This window comes from Echinops telfairi, unplaced genomic scaffold, assembly GCF_000313985.2.
Source record: "Echinops telfairi isolate 266 unplaced genomic scaffold, ASM31398v2 ScPeMD7_7457;HRSCAF=8495, whole genome shotgun sequence".
In the NCBI taxonomy this organism is placed as follows: domain Eukaryota; kingdom Metazoa; phylum Chordata; class Mammalia; order Afrosoricida; family Tenrecidae; genus Echinops; species Echinops telfairi.
In genome coordinates this window covers 28,408,949-28,426,208 of record NW_022111357.1, presented here as the reverse complement: position 1 = coordinate 28,426,208, position 17,260 = coordinate 28,408,949, and the positions used below count along the sequence as shown (strand labels likewise).

Here is a 17,260-nt window from a genome sequence, read left to right as displayed (position 1 = left end):
CCCTCCTACTTCTGCCAACCAAAGATATCTCTAGATCTGGTCAACTGTCCCTTGGGAGGCAAAGCTGCCCCCTGAGTTGGAGACTAAGAGGGTGGTTGGGCAAGGGAGTGTTGAGAGGGTCACACCCAATGAGAAGAGCGGGCTCTGGGCTCTGCCTGAGTGGAATCGTCCTCCTGCTGAGCATGACTTGGACCGCAGAGGGAGTTGGGTGGAATGAATGTGCACCCAGTTAGTTCCCTTGACAGGTGCATCCTTGCCTGATGGTGGGGAGGGTGCTCTGGCATTGGGAGGGCACTGCTGTCCCTCTTGCCCAGGCCGCTCAGCCCAGTGAATCCAGGGGCTACACGCAGGTCCTCCCTTGGCCTACAGCCAATTCCTGCGCACCCAGAACGTGGCTTCTCTGGATCTAGAAGGAGGCAGGAGCGTGGAGGCTCTGAGGGAGACTGGTCCAAAGTTCCAACCTCTGCAGCCCTACTATGAGTCAGAGGCTGTGAGGCACCATATCATAAAATCCTCCTTCATTCAACAAATAAGTGTAGAGCATCTCCTATGTCCCAGGCCCTGTGCTGGGCATGGGAGGACGGAATACTGGGCAATCGAGGGGCAGTGCCTGTTCTCCAGGAGTCTCGGGTCCAGTGAGATACCAAACCCAGCCTCTGAGAAGTCAGTTGTTGGCAAAGTGGCCATGGGATCTGGGAGGCTGACATTGCAGAAGGGCACCCCGGAGAAGGAGGACAGGTGGGACCACATCTGCTGTCGCAGAAATCCACAGCTCAGGTGGACAAATCCCACTGGTATTGGCTACTTTCCGGTTGGACCCACCCCAGCGAAGGAGGTCCGCTTCCCTCAGCTCTACCCTGGGGACCAGCCACAGAGCCAGCCAGGGAAGCAGCCCTGCTCTTGGCTTTCAAGGTAAAATCTCCTGGTTGGGGGAGGGGGGTCACTTTGCCCCTGGCATGAACTTCTGGAATTCTCACCCCCACTACAGGGGTGTGTGGGCATTATCACCTCCCCACCCTTCCCCAACTCCAACTCCACAGGGAGACCAAGGCTCCCAGCGGCCAAGGGACCACAAAATTCCCGAGTGCAGAGCAGCTAGCCCCTGCCGGTCTGGGATCGAGAGGCTTCTCTTTGCTGCTCTCCACTGACTCTGACTGACTTCCAGCTGATGCTGCCCCAGGAGGACCCCCCACTGACCTTCAGTTGACCCTGACTGATCTCTGGTCTAGGCTCTGTTTCCAAATGCCATACCTGCCTTCAAAGGCCCCAGGATTGCTCCCCGAAGGCCACCCTCAGAGAAACCCGGCCATGTCCCCACCTCAGCCCCTCTGACCTCCAAGGCAACCTGCAAGGTGACCCCTGGGCAGGGTCACCGAGGTAGGACCTTCCAGGAGAGCATGAGAGGCACTTTGTTTAGAATCTCTTTGTCGGGTGAAGGGAGACATCGGACAGTGTAGGATAGGACAAAATAATAATAATTTATAAATCATCAAGGGCTCATGAGGGAGTGAGGAGCAGGGAGAGAGGGGGAAAATGAGGAGTTGATACCAAGGGCTCAAGTAGAAAGCAAATGTTTTGGGCATGATGAGGGCAACAAATGTACAAATGTGCTTGACATACAATGGATGTATGCATGGATTGTGGTAAGAGCTGTACGAGCCCCCAATAAAATGATTAAAGAAAAAAAGAGAATCACTTTGTCTTTTAAACATCATCACGTGCCCTTTGAGCACAGAAAAAAGCCATCACATAGTGCCCAGAGGCTTCCTCCAAAAATCAGCATTCCCTGGCCACCGTTTCTCCCCCTGCAGAAGCAGCCTCCATGACGCTGTCAATAGACTTATTGCTATTTCTTGATAGTTATTCATGTCAGTCGTGTTGACTGATTTCCTGCGACGCAAGTTGGGTGTTTTTTCCTCTAGCTTCCCTGTCACCCTCCTGCCACCCTCCGCAGGGCTCCATGAGCCACGAGCCCAGTCAACGGCCTCCTTCAAGCTTTGAGCCATCCCTGGGCCTTTCAAGGGTGCCTTGCTTCCGGCTTGCGGGACTCCAAGGAGGAGATCCGTGAAGGAGATAGAGAGATGGGTGTGACCTGCCCTCTTGGGACAGCTCTGCCTTCCCCGGAGGGAGGAGGGTGATGGCATCTGTTTTGGGACCTCTGGGCTCTGGACGACATTTCTCAGAGGCTCTGGGATCCTACCTCAGCTCCCCGGAATAGCCCCAAGGTGTCGGATGGCGCCTGGGGTGTAGGGCAGATTAACGGGAAATGTCAGCGGGATTGGGTTTGAGGCAGAATGCCCTGAGAACCAAGACGGAGGGGCCCCAGCTGCAGCCAGGCATGTTGGCAGGCCGCCGCCCCCCATGGAGAGTGGCAGGGTGCCAATCCTTTTGGCCTTACTTGGCAGTTTGGGGTGTGGTGGGGAGGAGGCACATTCCCCTAAGCCAACTGGGGCAATTGCCATAGGTCCCGGGAAAGGGCACCTTCGGGTGATGCTGAAACACCTTGGGGCTGTGTAAATATACCTATTGCTCCCACATCCTGGACCACAGGCTACCCTCCCTCTCCACACTGCTTCCTTTCTTCCCGCTTTTAACAGGGAAACCCTAACACGGGGCCAGTTGCCAGTGAGTCAAGTGCCATTCATTGCAACCCTGACGTGTCGGAGTGGATGTGTGCTCCATCGGTTTTGATCGGCTGATGTTTGGGGAAGTAGATCACCAGGATTTTCTTCCGAGGTGCCTCTGGGCAGATTCCAACCCCCCACTTTTGGTTTGTGGCAGAACGCATTCACCTATTTGTACCACCCAGGGACTGCTGTCAACCGGTAAGGCTCGGCAAACCAGCTCTCCTCAGAGCTGGAGACTGCAAGACCCTCAGTTTGAGCCATGAGAAAACGAGGTCCAAAGGGGTCGAAGTTACTCAGCAGGAGGGGAGGCAGCTTCAGGGAGGCAGCTTCAAGACTAGTTTGATCAAGGGCACCCCAGATCTCAGGGGGGATGCCTGAGGCACCTCTGAATGTGGCTGCCCTGGGGCGCGGGGAGAAAGGAGAGCCTGGGCGGAGCACTCAGTCCTTGCAGATGGGCCCTTTGGCCGCCGGCCCCCTTGACTCCTCTTCATTGAGCAAGGTGAGCCCACTCACAGGTGAGGACCCTGGGGCCCCGAGGAGCAGAGCCTCCAGGTACATTTCTGAAGCCATTACTCTTCCTGCTCACGTGGGTCGGTGTGGGGCCCAGAGCGGGGTGAGGCCGGCGCAGACACTACCTAGGGCAGCCCCTCCTCTGGGCACTGTCAGGTGTCTAAGCCTCAGAGGCATGATCTCCTTTTCTTCTGAGAGGATGCCCTGCCCATGAAGAGGTTTTCTACTCCTGCAAAGGGTGACCGTCCTGGAAACTCACAGGGGCAGTTCTACCCTGTCCCGGGCAGTCACTGAGTTGTATCGACTTGATGGCAGTGTGGTGGCTGTTGTTGTTGTTAAAGTGGCCTTTTCCCATGAGCTGAGAGTGATACACTTGCAGATAGGGCTCCTGCCTTCTATGCGCTTCCCCCAAGAATAAAAGTGTCTGTCCGTCTTATGTCATCCCTTGTCCTTTGTGGGGGAGAGAGGGCAATCTTATTGCTTGTGGAATCTAACTATCTGGAAACCGGTGACCGCTCAGGAAATAACTGGTGCATGGAGGCGCGGGGAGGACTAGTGGCACAATGGTTAAGTGCTCAGCGCTAACTGAAACGCTGGTGGTTCCAACCCAGCTGGTGGCTCCTGGGGAGAAAGACCTGGCAGTCTGTTACTGTCAAGGCAAGTCACAGTGAGCCTGCAGGGGACCGCTGAAGCTTAGAGCCCACTTCCTTCCAGTTGACGCATAGTGATCCCACAGGACAGAGTACAACCGTCCTCTACGGCTTCCCAACACCCCCCAACTCCCAGCCATCGAGTGGATGCCAACTCACAGCAACCCCTAGAGGACAGGGTGGAGTTCCGGAGACTAACTCTGAGCCCGAGCAGACGCCCCCCGTCTTTCTCCTGAGGAGTGGCTGGGGCTTTCCAACTGCTGCCAGGGCTCCAGGGTTTGCCCAGTGGCGTTTCATGGACCCAGCCTGTGACCTCTTTCTCTCACGGAGGGGCTGGTGGGTTCCAGCCACCCAGCTTTGGGTTAGCAACTGAGCACTTTACCCCTGCACCACCAGGACCTTGGAAACCCCTGGGGCAGTTCTACTCGGTCACACGGGATCCTCCTAAGTCAAAAACGACGACCACAGCAAGAACAATAACAGAGGCACCGCTCAGGGCCTCTGCAGGGGTAGGCTGGCCGTTCATCACCAGCCAGTTTGGAATCATCTGTTGCAGCTGAGCACAGCCTTAGGGAGGGAAGTGTGGCCGGCTGCCCTACAGAGCACTCCTGGGCGTGGGGATTCTGAGGCCCTGGAGGCTGATCTGCCCTCTCTCCTAAGTCTGTCTGGCTTTGGTAGAAGTCCCTTCATGGCTCATCCACCCGTGTTCAGCAGACCTCTGGCCCCTGTCCCTTCTGCCTCTGTCCTCAGGTGTCTCCGGCTGTGCCGTCCCTGTGGGGTTAGGTTTCCTTGGGGACAGTCACCTAAGACAACCTGGGGGCTGTGAATACATGAGAGGTTCACACACGTGCCTCAGGCTGGCCATGACCCGGGAGGCATTGGTTACCATCTCCCAGGGGCCCCCCAAAGTCATCCTGAGTTTCCTTACTGCCGAGCCTGGATACCTCCTGGCAGAGGGACAGGGTGGCCAGCAGCCTAGTCGTCAGCAGCACAGAGCTCGGGGCTGGCGCAGGGGCTGGCCTGGGAGTTCGTCGACCCCAGGGAACATGGGACATGCGGACAGGCTTGGGTCCCCACTGTCGCTCTCCGGCTGTGTGGCCTCACGCAAGTCTTTGCTTGCTGTGTCACACTCTGAGGCTAGGTTTTTCTCATCTGCAACACGGGGTGATATTGTTCCCGTCCTTGGGATGGTGGAGTCTTGGGGTGGCGTCAACAGTGAAGCACTCGGCCCCTCACCCAAAGGCTGGCACTTCTAGCCCACTGAGAGGCACTGTAGAAGAAAGGCCCGGTGGTCTACTTGCCAAACCCAAACCCAAACCAGCCGCTGAAAACGGTACAAAACCGTCCCTGTCCGACACAAATGGGATGGCTGGGAGTTGGACTCCAGTGGAAGGGAGGTAATGATGGCAGTTTGTCTTTTTGAACCCTCGGCAGAGCAGCATGAGAACAACACTGAGATCAGGCCCGGCGACCAGCTTGTGCAAGAGCTGGCGCACTGCTGCTGCGCCTCGTGGGTATTGATCACACTGTCTTCACAACCACCGCCGTCCTTCCCAGAGCACCCTGCAGGGACTGGGACGCACAGTAGGTGTTCAATACATTGGGAAGACTCTTCTTATTTTAAAAGCACTCGGCACACAGCCCAAATCAAACTCACTGCCACTGAGTGGATGTCGACCCACAGTGACCCTGTAGGACAGAGTGCAAGTGCCCCAGTGAGCTTCCAAGAGGGTTTCTGGGAGTAGAAAGACCTGTGTATCTCCCGAGGCATGCCTGGTGGCTTTGAACTGCCGACCTGGTAGATAACAGCACAGTGTGGAACCGCCAGGCCACCAGGGCTCCTTTGGCCATGTGGCAGATACCCAGTAATGGATAGTCCTCTTCCCTTGATGCATGGCAGTGGTGTCCATGCTAAGGCAAGGCTGGGGGTGGGTGTGACATGACCCTCTGAAATGGACATTTCCCTCTCACTTAAACAGCCTGTGATTTAATTTTTTAAAATTGTGCAAGTAGCACCTCAATGCAGAAGAGTCCAGTGACCGAGGGTCCTGGACCCTGTTATCTGAAGCTGGGCTCCACCCAGCCCCCACCCCTCCTTGGCAAGCCTGGCCCCAGGACAGTGCAGTGCAATGGAAGGAACCTGAGAGGGAATGATCCTGAGTCGTGGACCCGACCTATCACGGAGTTGCTGTGTGACTTTGAATGGGTTCCCTGACCTCTCTGGGCTCCACTGCCCTCTTGGGTTAAAGGAGAAGCTTGCCCAGGGCATGTTAGTGGTTCAGGGTGGCATCTAGCACACCCAGAGCTGGGTCTCAGGGAGGACAAGGGGGTAGCTGGGTGGACCGGGTCCACAGCAGGCCTTACGGCCTGTGGTCATCACCCTCAGGAGAGGGCAGTTTTTCTCCAGGCTGTGAGGGGAGGGACAGGGACGGAGTTTCCACTTTCTCCTCTTTGGCCCACAGAGCCTCTGGCAGTGAGCTGGGCAGGGGCGGAGTCATTGGCAGAGCAGGGCACACTTCCTCTTGCAGGAGGTCCTCTGCCCCCAGCACAGAGGGGCCGGGCCCCAAGGCACTCCTCCCCGGGCCTGCATTGTTCAGCAGAGGCCACCAGTGCCGGGCTGCAGAGGCAAGCACGTGCCCAGCCTGAGCCCCAGGGAGCTGCCCTGGGTCATGAGGGCAACAGACTCACCGATGGCCGTGAGGAAGAGTCCAGCCTGGTCGATGGGAAAGTTCCCCTCCTGATCATAGTAGTTGACGGTGACCTTGGTGGGGAGGGGGCACATTGGGAGGGAGAGAAGAGCAGAAATTCCAGATCAGGGGCAGGGACACCTGCAGGCCACCCCTCCCCAGCTCAGGCCCTGTCAATGACCCTTCTGGATGTCCACCCAGTTCTTCCAGGCTGCTCTCCTGGGCAGCTGGGCTGTGCTCCCAGGCACCTCAGCTGGGCTGTGGACTCCCTTCTCTTGGGCAGTGTCAGATGCCCTCTTTGGGCCTCCCCCACCTCCCATCTGCCTACCTGCTCCCCGTGGGGCCCCACCCCTGCCACAATACCCATCCAGCTCCTGGGCAGCCCCCAGGGTGGCCTGACCTTATCTTTGTACCATGGCCATGCGATCACTGCAGTGGATGTGTGACAAAGGGACTGTTCATCGTTAGAGAATCCGAGGAGGAGACAGCTCTGCTCTGGTGCCACCACTACCTCACCATGTGGCCTTAACAAGTCATTTCACCCCTTGAGTCCTCCTGGTTGTCTGTGTCCCTTGAGTCGGTGCCCCATTCATGGCCACCCAACACATAACAGAACAAAACACTGTCTGGACCCAACCCACCCCCACGGTCAGTTGCAGATTGAGCCGCTGGGCTCCATACAGTTTACCACGATGGATTTTCAGAAGCATCTCACCAGGCCTTTCTTCCTAGCCCATCGTTGTCAGGAAGCTAAGACCTGTTCCATGCTTCATAGCAACATGGAAGCCTCTGATGATAGACAGGTGATAGTTTTGCATCGGGTACTCTGGCCAGTGATTGAACCTGGATCTCCCACATGGAAGGTGCAACTTCTACCGCTAAACAACTGCTGCCCCTTTGTGAGGTCTGAGCACCTATTTCACAGATGACAGAACCAAAGGCTGTAACATCCGAGGATTCTAAGAGTCCACGGCTTGGAGTTTCTAAACTATCTATCGTTCAATAGTCTATCACAGCGGGACCAGTAGGCAGCATCATGATCAATGGAGAAAGGATGGAAGTTGTCCAGGATGTCATCTTGCTTGGATCCACAATCAATGCTCATGGAAGCAGCAGTCAAGGACTCAAACAATGCATTGCATTGGGTAAATCTGCTGCATAAGACCTCTTTACAGTGTTGGAAAAGCAATGTTGGGACGTTGAGGACTAAGGTGCGCCTGACCATTGGGTATTTTTCATTGCCTCACCTACGTGTGAAAGTCAGACACTGAATAAGGCAGACGGAGGAAGAACCGATGCATCTGAGTCATGGTTCTGGTGGAAAATATTGAGAGTGTAGTGAACTGCCAAAGGAGCAGGCAAATCTGTCCTGGAAGAAGGAGAGCCCGAATGTGCATGAGTGACCAGGGCGGTGAGACTTTATCTCACGTACTTTGGACATCCTGTCTGGAGAGACCAGACTCTGGAGCAGGACAGCAGGCGTGGTGGAGCGGAGGGGCAGGGAGACAGAGGAAGACCCTGGATAAGCGGGATGGACGCAGTGGCTGCAGCAATGGGCTCCAACACAAGAACAATTGGGAGGATGGTGCGGGACGGGACGGGGTCTCATTCTGTGGCACACAGGGTCTCCAGGAGGTGGAGCCCCCTCGGTGGCAGGCCCCTACCAACCCCACGAGGAGCCCTGGGCAGCGGTGGTTACGATTGGACAGCGATTCGCAAGGCCAGCAGTTAGACACCACCGGCTGCTCCTCAGGAGAAAGCCGGGGCTTTCTGCTCCTGTAAAGAGCCCCAGTCTCAGAAAGGCACAGGGGCAGCTCTACCCTGTCCTATAAGGATGCTGTGAGGCGGCGTCAACTCGATGGCAGTGAGTTTGTTTGCTTCTCATGAAGCCATTGGGAATACCGGAACACTTGATTGTCCCCATGTGGCGTCTGTACGCAGAACAAGAGGCAGTTGTTTGAACAGGACATGGGGAGGCTGTGTGGTTTCAAAGCAGGGGTGTGTCCGAGTTAGATCCTTTCACCGTGCTAATTCAATCCGCATGCTGAGTGAATCGCCCAGGAAGCTGGACGATAGAAGAAGAATACCGCATCAGAACTAGGGGCGGGACCACTCACACCGTGATCCGCAGCTGATGCAGCCCTGCTTGCTGAAATCCAGGAGGTGCTCAAGCACTCCGTGATGCAGATAAAGGGACAGACAGCCTTCAGCACGAATGAAACAAACCCCTCCTATCTGGACCCACAAACAACGCCCTGATGGTTGGAGCAGTCAGTGAGGCTGCTCTGGATTGAATTTTCCTCGGATGCACAATCGAGCTCCTCGCAGCGGCAGTCAAGGAGTCTCAGGACGTACTATGCTGGGCAGATGCGCGGCTCGAGACCTTTTTAAAGTGTTGTAGAGCAAGCACGTCGCTTGGAGGACGAAGGTGTGTCTGGCCCCGGCCCCGTGGATTGCCTCAGGTACCCCCAAGAGCGGCACAATGAGCACGGAACGCTGGGGAAGAATCCCTTGAACGACGCCCTTGAACGACGGTGTGGGCGAGAATATCGAACACACCACCCGTTGCCAGAGGAACGGACACATCTGTGATGGAAGCCAGAATGCTCCTTAGAAGCGAGGAAGGCAAAGCTCTCTCTCATGTCCTTTGGCCACGTCACCAGGAGGTCCAGCCCTGGGGAAGGACATCCTGCTCGGCGGAGCAGCAGGACAGGAGAACGAGGAAGACCCTCGGGGGGACAGATGGACGTGGCTGCTGCAACAAGAGCTCAGCCGGAGCAATGAGGAGAGGACCACTCAGGGCGGGCGGGACTTGTTTTTGGTACACCGAGTTGCTACGAGGTGGTCCCGACTCAATAGCACCCAATGACGTGAGTGATGTGACGTCATTCTCCCTTGGGTCCTAAGGTGACCAGATTTTAACACTGGTAAAGCAGGACAAAAGCAGGACACCGTTGATAAAACTCATATCCTGGCGAAAGAGCCACATGGCAGCCGAAAACCGTCTACCCTAGCTTGTCCTGCATTCTTTCCAAAAATCGGGACTTTTTTAAAATGCCACGGGACACCGGACAAATTGTTAAAAATCGGGCCTGTCCGGCCCAAAGAGGGACGTCTGGTCACCTTAGCCACACGGCTCTGTTGATAGAGTTGTTATGAACCCCAGGTGGCTACGGAGCACTGCAAACATGCAAACATGAAGTGACACGTGTTGCGGGTGGGAAACCCTCACTGGGTTGAAGACCCGGGCTGACGTAGCCTGCCTCCTCCCCAGCATGCCCACCGGTGCCCCGAAGCCCACGGAAGGTGGGCCTCCCTCATCCCAGTACCTTGTCACTGCTGGCCTCGGCGCTGGCCTGGCTCATGGTGAGCCGCAGCGTGGTGCTGGGTGAGAGGGGCCAGCGCTGTTTGCCATTGGTGGCCACCTCCTCGGCCTGGCCGTCGCACACCACCTCCACCTGCACATGCTCCGAGTGCTTCAGGCTAAAGGTCTCAGCACCGGCTGGGGCAGCGCTGCAGGGACAGAGGAGAGAGGGTCACAGGGAGTCCTGGGATGGGCCAGGCAGAGAGGTCCAGGGAAGTGGGTCTCAGAGGGGCAGTGCTCAGCTCATCTGGGGACCCTGAAGGAACCAGTTGTGTCCCCATAGCCTGATGTGGGGAGGGCACTTGTTAACAATGCAGGCTCCCCGGCTCAGCCCTGTACCTCCAGAGCCAGGACGTTTGAGGGGTGGGGGCCTGGGTGTCCGAATTCCTTACATGCTTCCTTATTTTTAAAAAATCATTTTATTGGAAAAAACATTGTATTGGGGGCTCATACAAGTCTTATCACAATGCATCCATCCATCCATTGTGTCAAGCACATTTGTACATTTGTTGCCCTCATCATTCTCAAAACATTTGCTTTCCACTTAAAAGATGGTGAAAATGCACACAACCAGACAGGTGCCCAGTCAGCCATTCCTATGTGTGCAATTAAGACAGGAAGTGAGGCCCTTCTCATTACCACTTTCTAGACGATTCCACCGCCAACAATCTAAACTCACCACCCCTCCCTCTGCCCTGGTGACCACGGAGCCTCCTGGGCACCTCTGTATTTGCTGTTTCCATGTCAGTGATATGGTGCAGGATTTACCAGTTTATGACGGGCAGGTTTCCAAGGCCTAGCCAGTGGGTGATGTGTCTCAGAACCCCACTGCCTCTGAGGGGCAGCCGGCTTTGAGAGCCCCAAGGCTCTGAGAGGGCCAGTGCCCCAGGCCCAGAGGTCACGGTGGAGGGGCTCTGGGCTGGTGGCCTTGCGAGCAGGAGGCTGGGGACCAAAGGGGCACGGGCAGGCGGCTTTGTGACAAAGATCCCCCCTCTCCTGGTTTCCCACCTTCAGAGAGTCCTTCCCTGGGACTCGGGGGTTTTCCCACGGAAAGGGAAATGCTTCTAGAACTGTTGGAAAGCCAGTAAGACTTCAGAGCAGAAGGAGTCAGTTCGGTCAGCTAAATGGGAAGGAGAGAAGGGATATAGTCCCAGAGCTAATGCTCCTAAGTCTGACGGTCCCTAAGGGCCCAAGGGGCTCAGGGAGGATCAGGAGGGATTCTCCTGGGCTTTGGGATGTAGGGCATGGGCACAGGCAAGGCTACTCTATGGGCCTCTTAAGCCCCAGTACAGTTCTCTACGGTGTTCAGACATCAGAAGCGCCTGGGTTGCTGTTTGAATTCTTCTGTGGGTTTTAAAGCCTACAGACTTGTGGGTCACATTTCAGAGAGTCTAGGGGGGCAAGGCGGATGGAAAGTGGAGGCCGGTGACTCTCAGGATGGGCAATATCAGCAGCACCCGGAAAGCATTTGGGGCTTGCTGGTGTCCCCCGCAGAACAAACAGTCCATGCACTTGGTGACGACCAGAGGGTGGAGGCTGAGATCCACCCCTGGGTGCCAAGGAAGAAAGGCCTGGTGATCTACTTCAGAAAACAGCCACCTCACACCCTACGTCTATGGGTCTCCACTTGCTTCCCTGCCACAATGGGGTTATTACCACGAGTTTGGGTCGACTTGGTGGCAACTGCTATTTTTGAGAACCTCAGGCCGGAATCTGACAGGTTAGGGGCAGGAGAGTGCTCCAGGGCCACCTGTTTGAGAATCACTGGTGCAGACCTTCAGTAGGGTGCTGTGGTGGTGGGAGCCTGGCAGGGAAGAGATGGTCTAGGTTGGGCATGTTGGACTGGAGAAGCCATCTGGTAAGGGCTCTCTGGCCCAGGCCACAGACTGCAGGGGCTCCTGTAAAGAGCACTCGCTGGCCACAGGGACTGGCAGGAGACAGTGAGCAGGGGGCTGGGCAGGGTCGCTCTGTTCCTTGTCTCTCTGCTGCTCTATCCCTCCCACTTTATTATGGGGATGCCGGTCCCCCGGCAGTGAAATATGATGAAAGGTGAATTCCCTCTCCACACTCACCCTCCTATTGCACCCGGGCTGAGGTTGGACACCAGGTGGCTGGGGCCTGCTACCCTCAGTCCACACCCAGGAAGAACCGGGAGCCCGTCTTAGCCACACCCCTGAATTAGGGGTGCGTGTGCAGAAGATCCGAATTCAAGCCCAATTCTGCCGCTGGCTTGCTGCAGGAACTTTTTGTTCCCTTAACAGTTTTATTGGCGTATCATTCACATAGCATACAGTTCAATCGTTCAATCCCATCGCGAAGAGTGGTACAGTCAGTTTGAGAACATCTTCTTCATTCATGTGTGCTCATCATTGTTAGCTCCCCATTGCCGCCCAGCCTCCTCCTGACACATGCCCCGCCCCACCCCATCAACCAGGAATCCAGTTACTATCGCTATAGATTGAGCTATCTTAGATTTCAAAGACAAAACAATTAAAAAGTAACAAAAACTAAAAACTACTGCTAATAACAAAGTAAAACATAACAACCTCAAAAAAGAGAGCAAGAAATATTAAAAACTAGAACAAATGTAAATGGACCACGAGGGAGATCAAACGACAGGGAGCTACGTTTTCACCTAACTGCAGGTGTAACAATGTGCTTTCCAGTGCATCTGCACGTTAGCAAGGCTGTGTCCGCCCCTCATCCACGACCAGAGAGGATGCATCAGGGGCTTAATCCATGCGTGTATTTCCCCTCCGCTTAAGTGAAATAAAACAAAACGGAAACAGCTTTAAATAGGTCAGAAGGCAGACCAAATCATAAGAGATGGCATTTTAACCTAACGATGCGTGCCACCAAGGACCTTACAATGCTCTCAGCCATGTACACGATGCTCCTAGATCGGCTCGGACCCATGGCGACTCCCTGGGTCACAGCCCAGTGGTGCCCCACGAGGTTTGCAGGGGCTGATTTTTGGAAGTAGTTTGCCAGGCCTTTCTTTCAGGTGCTTCTGGGTGGACCCCAACCTTTCTGATAGCAGCCGAGGGCGTCGACCGCGCGTGCCTCCCGGGAGCCCCAAAGCAGGCTTCTGTATTTATTAAAACTATGCTCCTTTTGTGGCAACTTGACGTTCTCGTTCATTTTTCAAATAGAGTCGCTGAGAAGACTGCTGGTTTAGAGACACGCTTTAAGGTCTAGCGCCACAGGTGGGATGCGTTATTTTGGGAGAAATTGCCAGAGGCTGGGAAAGTGTGGATTCAGCTTTGGGGAACATCTCCCAGCTGCAGGTCCCCGTTTAACCCAACTTGCTCGGTGGCCTCGGGAGAGGAGCCTACTCTCCAGCAAGTCCGTCCAGTGTAGAGGGAGGGGGTGGCTGGAATCAGGGGTGTCTAGAGAGGGCAGGGCCTAGATGCAGGAGTGAGGAGGGACATCGAAAAGCCGGGGGTCTCTCTGCCCAATGCCCAACCCCCTTTAACGGGGTGGGGCTCTGTTCTTTCATTGGTTTTGTACATTGAGTTTCTGCAGATGATTCCATTTGGAAAAGAAAATTGCTTTACCAACTCACATGCTCTCCCCCAACCTAGACTGACAACTACCCGTACAAACCTCCCCCACTGCCTGCATTCCTTGGGGCTCATGAAAACCAGAGGCGGGTGACCCAGGGGGTTCAGGCTCAGCCCCCACTGGCTCTCAGTGGGGGGCACAGCTTTCCATTGCTCCAAGCACCAACCAACCCCGTCCAAGCTAAGCAAGCAGCTATTCTTGGAGCAGCCCTGGCAGAAGCAACAAAGCGGCCATTGTGTCCTTGTGGTTCCTGTTGGCCGCCTCCCCCATCCCTGCCCTGCCTCATAGAAACCAGTGAGCCAGGGGGTGTGGAGGCGGGAGGGGCCCTGCACAGTATCTAGGGCCAGGGAGGGTGCGAGGGGTGGATGGTGGGACCAGGTGATGCCCTGCTTGTGGAGAGGCAGGCTGCCCCACTGTGCCCCAGAGTCAGGACATGGCCAGGTTCAACAGCACTCTGAATGAACGAACGAACGAGCCTGCCCCTCTTCTCTTGGCTTTCCAACTGTTTTTGTAGATATGCTTTTTACAAAGAAGAAATCAAGTCAAGTGCTTGCTTGAAAACAGGCAGGGGCTCCCCCGTGGCGCCCCCCACAATGAAATCCAAACTTCAGCTTGTGTTCCGCCAGTGGTCTTTGGCCAGCGCATCTCCACGGGACCCTCCAGCCTCCTTTCCTACAACTCCTGCTGCTGCCCTAACCCCCACCCACCCCCCACACTGTGCTCTTCCGTCTCACCAGGTTTTTCTTTTGCGGATGCCATTCCTTCTACCCGCAATGCCTTTCCCGGACTTCTCTGCTTGGCAAATGGCCGTCCCTCCTTGAGGACCCAACTCGACGGATTCACCCTCCTGTTTCTTTTCCGACGTGGCAGTTAGCTAGTTCTTGCACTGGCCTGGTGCAGGCCCGCAGTCACGCCCTGTGTAGATGTTTGAAGCAGGAAGGGCTGGAAGAGGAGGTCTTGCTTCCACGGTCATTTGCTCTCTTGACACAAGCTTACTGAGCATTTGCTCTGTGCCAGGCACAGTTCTAGGTGCCCCAAGGTCATATGCTAGATATCTTAGTGATATGAAGGTAGTGTGTTCCCAGGGCCCATCTGTGCTAATGGGAGAGAAAGACTTTTCCTGGATTACACAAGTAATTGTGCGCTCCCTGCTGTGGTCATGACCACCTAGCAGAAGAAGGGGGTGTCATGACAGCCTCCTGGGAGTGAGGGGGCTTCCCTGAGGAGGTGACCTTTGGGCTGAGGTCTAACTCTAGATTCTAAAGGATGGATAGGAATTTGTCGGACCACTGACTCTCAAACTTTGGAATCACTGAGTGATGCAAATGGCTACTCTGTTTGGCTGCCGACTGACTGAAAGGTTGGAAGGGCCAGTCTCCCCAGAGGCATCACAGAAGAAAGGCCTGGCATACTTCAAAAAAAAAAAGAAAAGAAACTAGAAGAAGAACCAGCTATTACAAACCCTATGGAATTCAGTTCTAGCCCGACACACATGGGCTCAGCATGTGCCAAAGTCACCTTGCTGGCACCTGGCTTGGACTCTCAGACTGAGCAGCACCAGCCTTACCTGGAGGGCTTGTTAAAGGGCCCAGTGCTAAGGCCATGCCCAGCTTTTCGGAACCAGCAGGTCTGGGGTGGGGCCTGGGCACGTGCAAGTCCAGCAAGCCCCCAGGTGGTCCTGCTGCTGCTGCTCTGAGGACCACACTTTTGTGTCCTGCTTAACTGGGCCGGGAGAGGAGAGCAGGTGGGCAGACATGCCTGAGCATTTCCACTCGGGCAAGGACCGTGGCAGCTAGCTCGCCCGGCCCAGAGCTCGAAAGGAGGGCAGTGTGTCTGGCTGTGAGGAAGAGGGAGGGAGATTGGAGGAGGGTGGCGTGGGTGGCGGCGAGGAGCCCCTCTTTCTCTGAGAGTACTGGGAGTCATCGCAGGTGTCCATACAGTCCCTCTGCAGCCTAAGTGGATCCCCCAGGGGCAGGGTGGGGACCGTTATCTGGAAGTGGGGAAACCAGGGAAGAGGTAACCGTAGCTGCCCAGGGAGCGATGCTGGTGGCTTGGCACCGGGTGGTGGCCACGGGAGTGGAGAGAACTGGCTGGCAGGCTGGTGTCCAAGAAAGGAGCTTTGGCAAAGGCCTAGCGAACAGGGACTGGCACGGAAGGGGAAGGCTTGACAAGCTCAGCCTGAGGCTCTGTGACGAACAGCCGCTCTGCCCCATGAATGCTGTGTTACCGCTGGGCATCAGCCCAGCTTCTCTGGTCTCCACTCAGTGGGGAGGGCCACCAATTGCCTGTGCAGGGCTGGGCTGGCTCTCACACAGCTGCAAACTCAAGGCATGCCATGCCTGCTCTGAGCTGGCCTCTGTTCCTCTCCGCTTGTCCACCTGCCCTGGGGCCTCACTGACACCAGCCAGGGTTCACCCCTCCAATGACCCCCAGCAGGCAGCCTGCCCTCGGGTCTGTGGACGGGGAAGTGCGGGTGTCAGCCTGGCATGCAACCCCATGGCGAGCACCTTGGAGGAGAGTGACCGAGGGAGGCAAGGCCAGGGATAGGATGAGCCCAGCCCAGGGCCCACCCCCGATATCAGCATGGTGGTGGCTGAAGCCTTAAGGGAAACAGAATTATGACATCTGTCATTAGCCGGCCTCCTCCTTCCTCCCTGTAACCTCAGAAGTCCCTCCTACGGGTACCTCCAACTGCTCTGGGTCCTCTAAGCTATGGTCGTGCCTCACCTCCGAAACCTTCACTGACTCCCCACTGCCTACAGAACAAAGTCTAACACCCGAGGCCAGCATTGAAAGCCCCTGGTGCAAAGTGCACGGACTCACCAATCTTACCCTGAAACCGCACCCTTTCGCCTGCCTCTGTGTGCCCCGGTGCCTTTACACCTGCTGATCCACGTAGCTCCGCCCTTGGTGTCACTCGGAATCCCACCCTCCGAGAGTCAGCTCAGTTGTCACTTCCTCCAGGAAGTCGTCCCCGATCTCACAGCTAGAACTCGTCTCTCCTCTCCTTGGCTGATGCCTCCACACGACACCTAACCAGTGTTGTGCACCGCGTTCTCCCAATTTTTGGAATTCTTGGAGGACGGCGATCCTTATTATGTAGCTTAACGATAACACGATAAACTCCGAAGTAAGTCACGGCAGCTACAGACTGAGCACTAGCTATGTGCCAGGCACTAGACTCGACCCTGGTCCATGTGATCTCAGCCAGTCCTTTCAATAATTCTACCCGGCTGACTCAGGCCAGCCCATTTTACAGATGGGTACACTGGGGCTCACAGAGGGCAGCTATTTGCTTCAAGTCTCAGGGCTGGTGAGGGCAGGGCTGGGAGGTGAACTCAATCGCTCTGGGCCTGGTGCTCCCTCTGCAGGGGCGAATCCAGAGGTAGGAGTCCTCCCTCAATGTCCTCCAAAGAGGAGCAACTGGCTGGGTGGGGGCAGGTCTAGTTCAGGAAACACCCAAAGAGAGGCCCTAAGGGACCTCAGAAGCCCCCTACTTCTTTTGCAGGCATGGGTCAAAGGTCGCAGAGAGAGGGCTCCCAAGGCGGGCTTCTCCCGCTGCCCTCCTGGGTGATGATTGACATACGTGGTGAAGGCCTGGGACCTGGGGAAAGGGCACCCAGGAGTTGATTCTAAACGCTGTCTCCCCGAAGTCTTCCAGCTAGTGACTGGGCACCAGGGTGAGCCCTGCCACCGGGTTCTGGCCCTGGCTCAGGCCCTGTGGGTATGTATCAGGTGCAGAGGGTTAAGCCAGGCTGCGAATCCCAAGGTCCAAGTGGTTCGAACCCATTAGCCACTCAAGGGAGAACCATGAGGTAGTCTATATCCTTAAAGGTTTGTAGGCTGGCTGGGATGAAG

General features: G+C 55.9%; 1 protein-coding gene across 1 annotated transcript in view; it reads right to left on the bottom strand.

The window, feature by feature from the left end:
- The window catches only part of LOC101652617 (protein-arginine deiminase type-2), a 56,623-nt gene that overhangs the window by 32,980 nt on the left and 6,383 nt on the right, over nt 1–17,260 (bottom strand). Inside the window, exons 2-4 of the mRNA XM_004705400.2 lie at nt 9,804–9,987; nt 6,476–6,548; nt 6,304–6,404 (exon numbers count right to left, since the gene is read on the bottom strand). Coding sequence (XP_004705457.1) covers nt 6,304–6,404; nt 6,476–6,548; nt 9,804–9,987 — 358 coding nt within the window. The remainder of the gene's footprint in view (nt 1–6,303; nt 6,405–6,475; nt 6,549–9,803; nt 9,988–17,260) is intronic.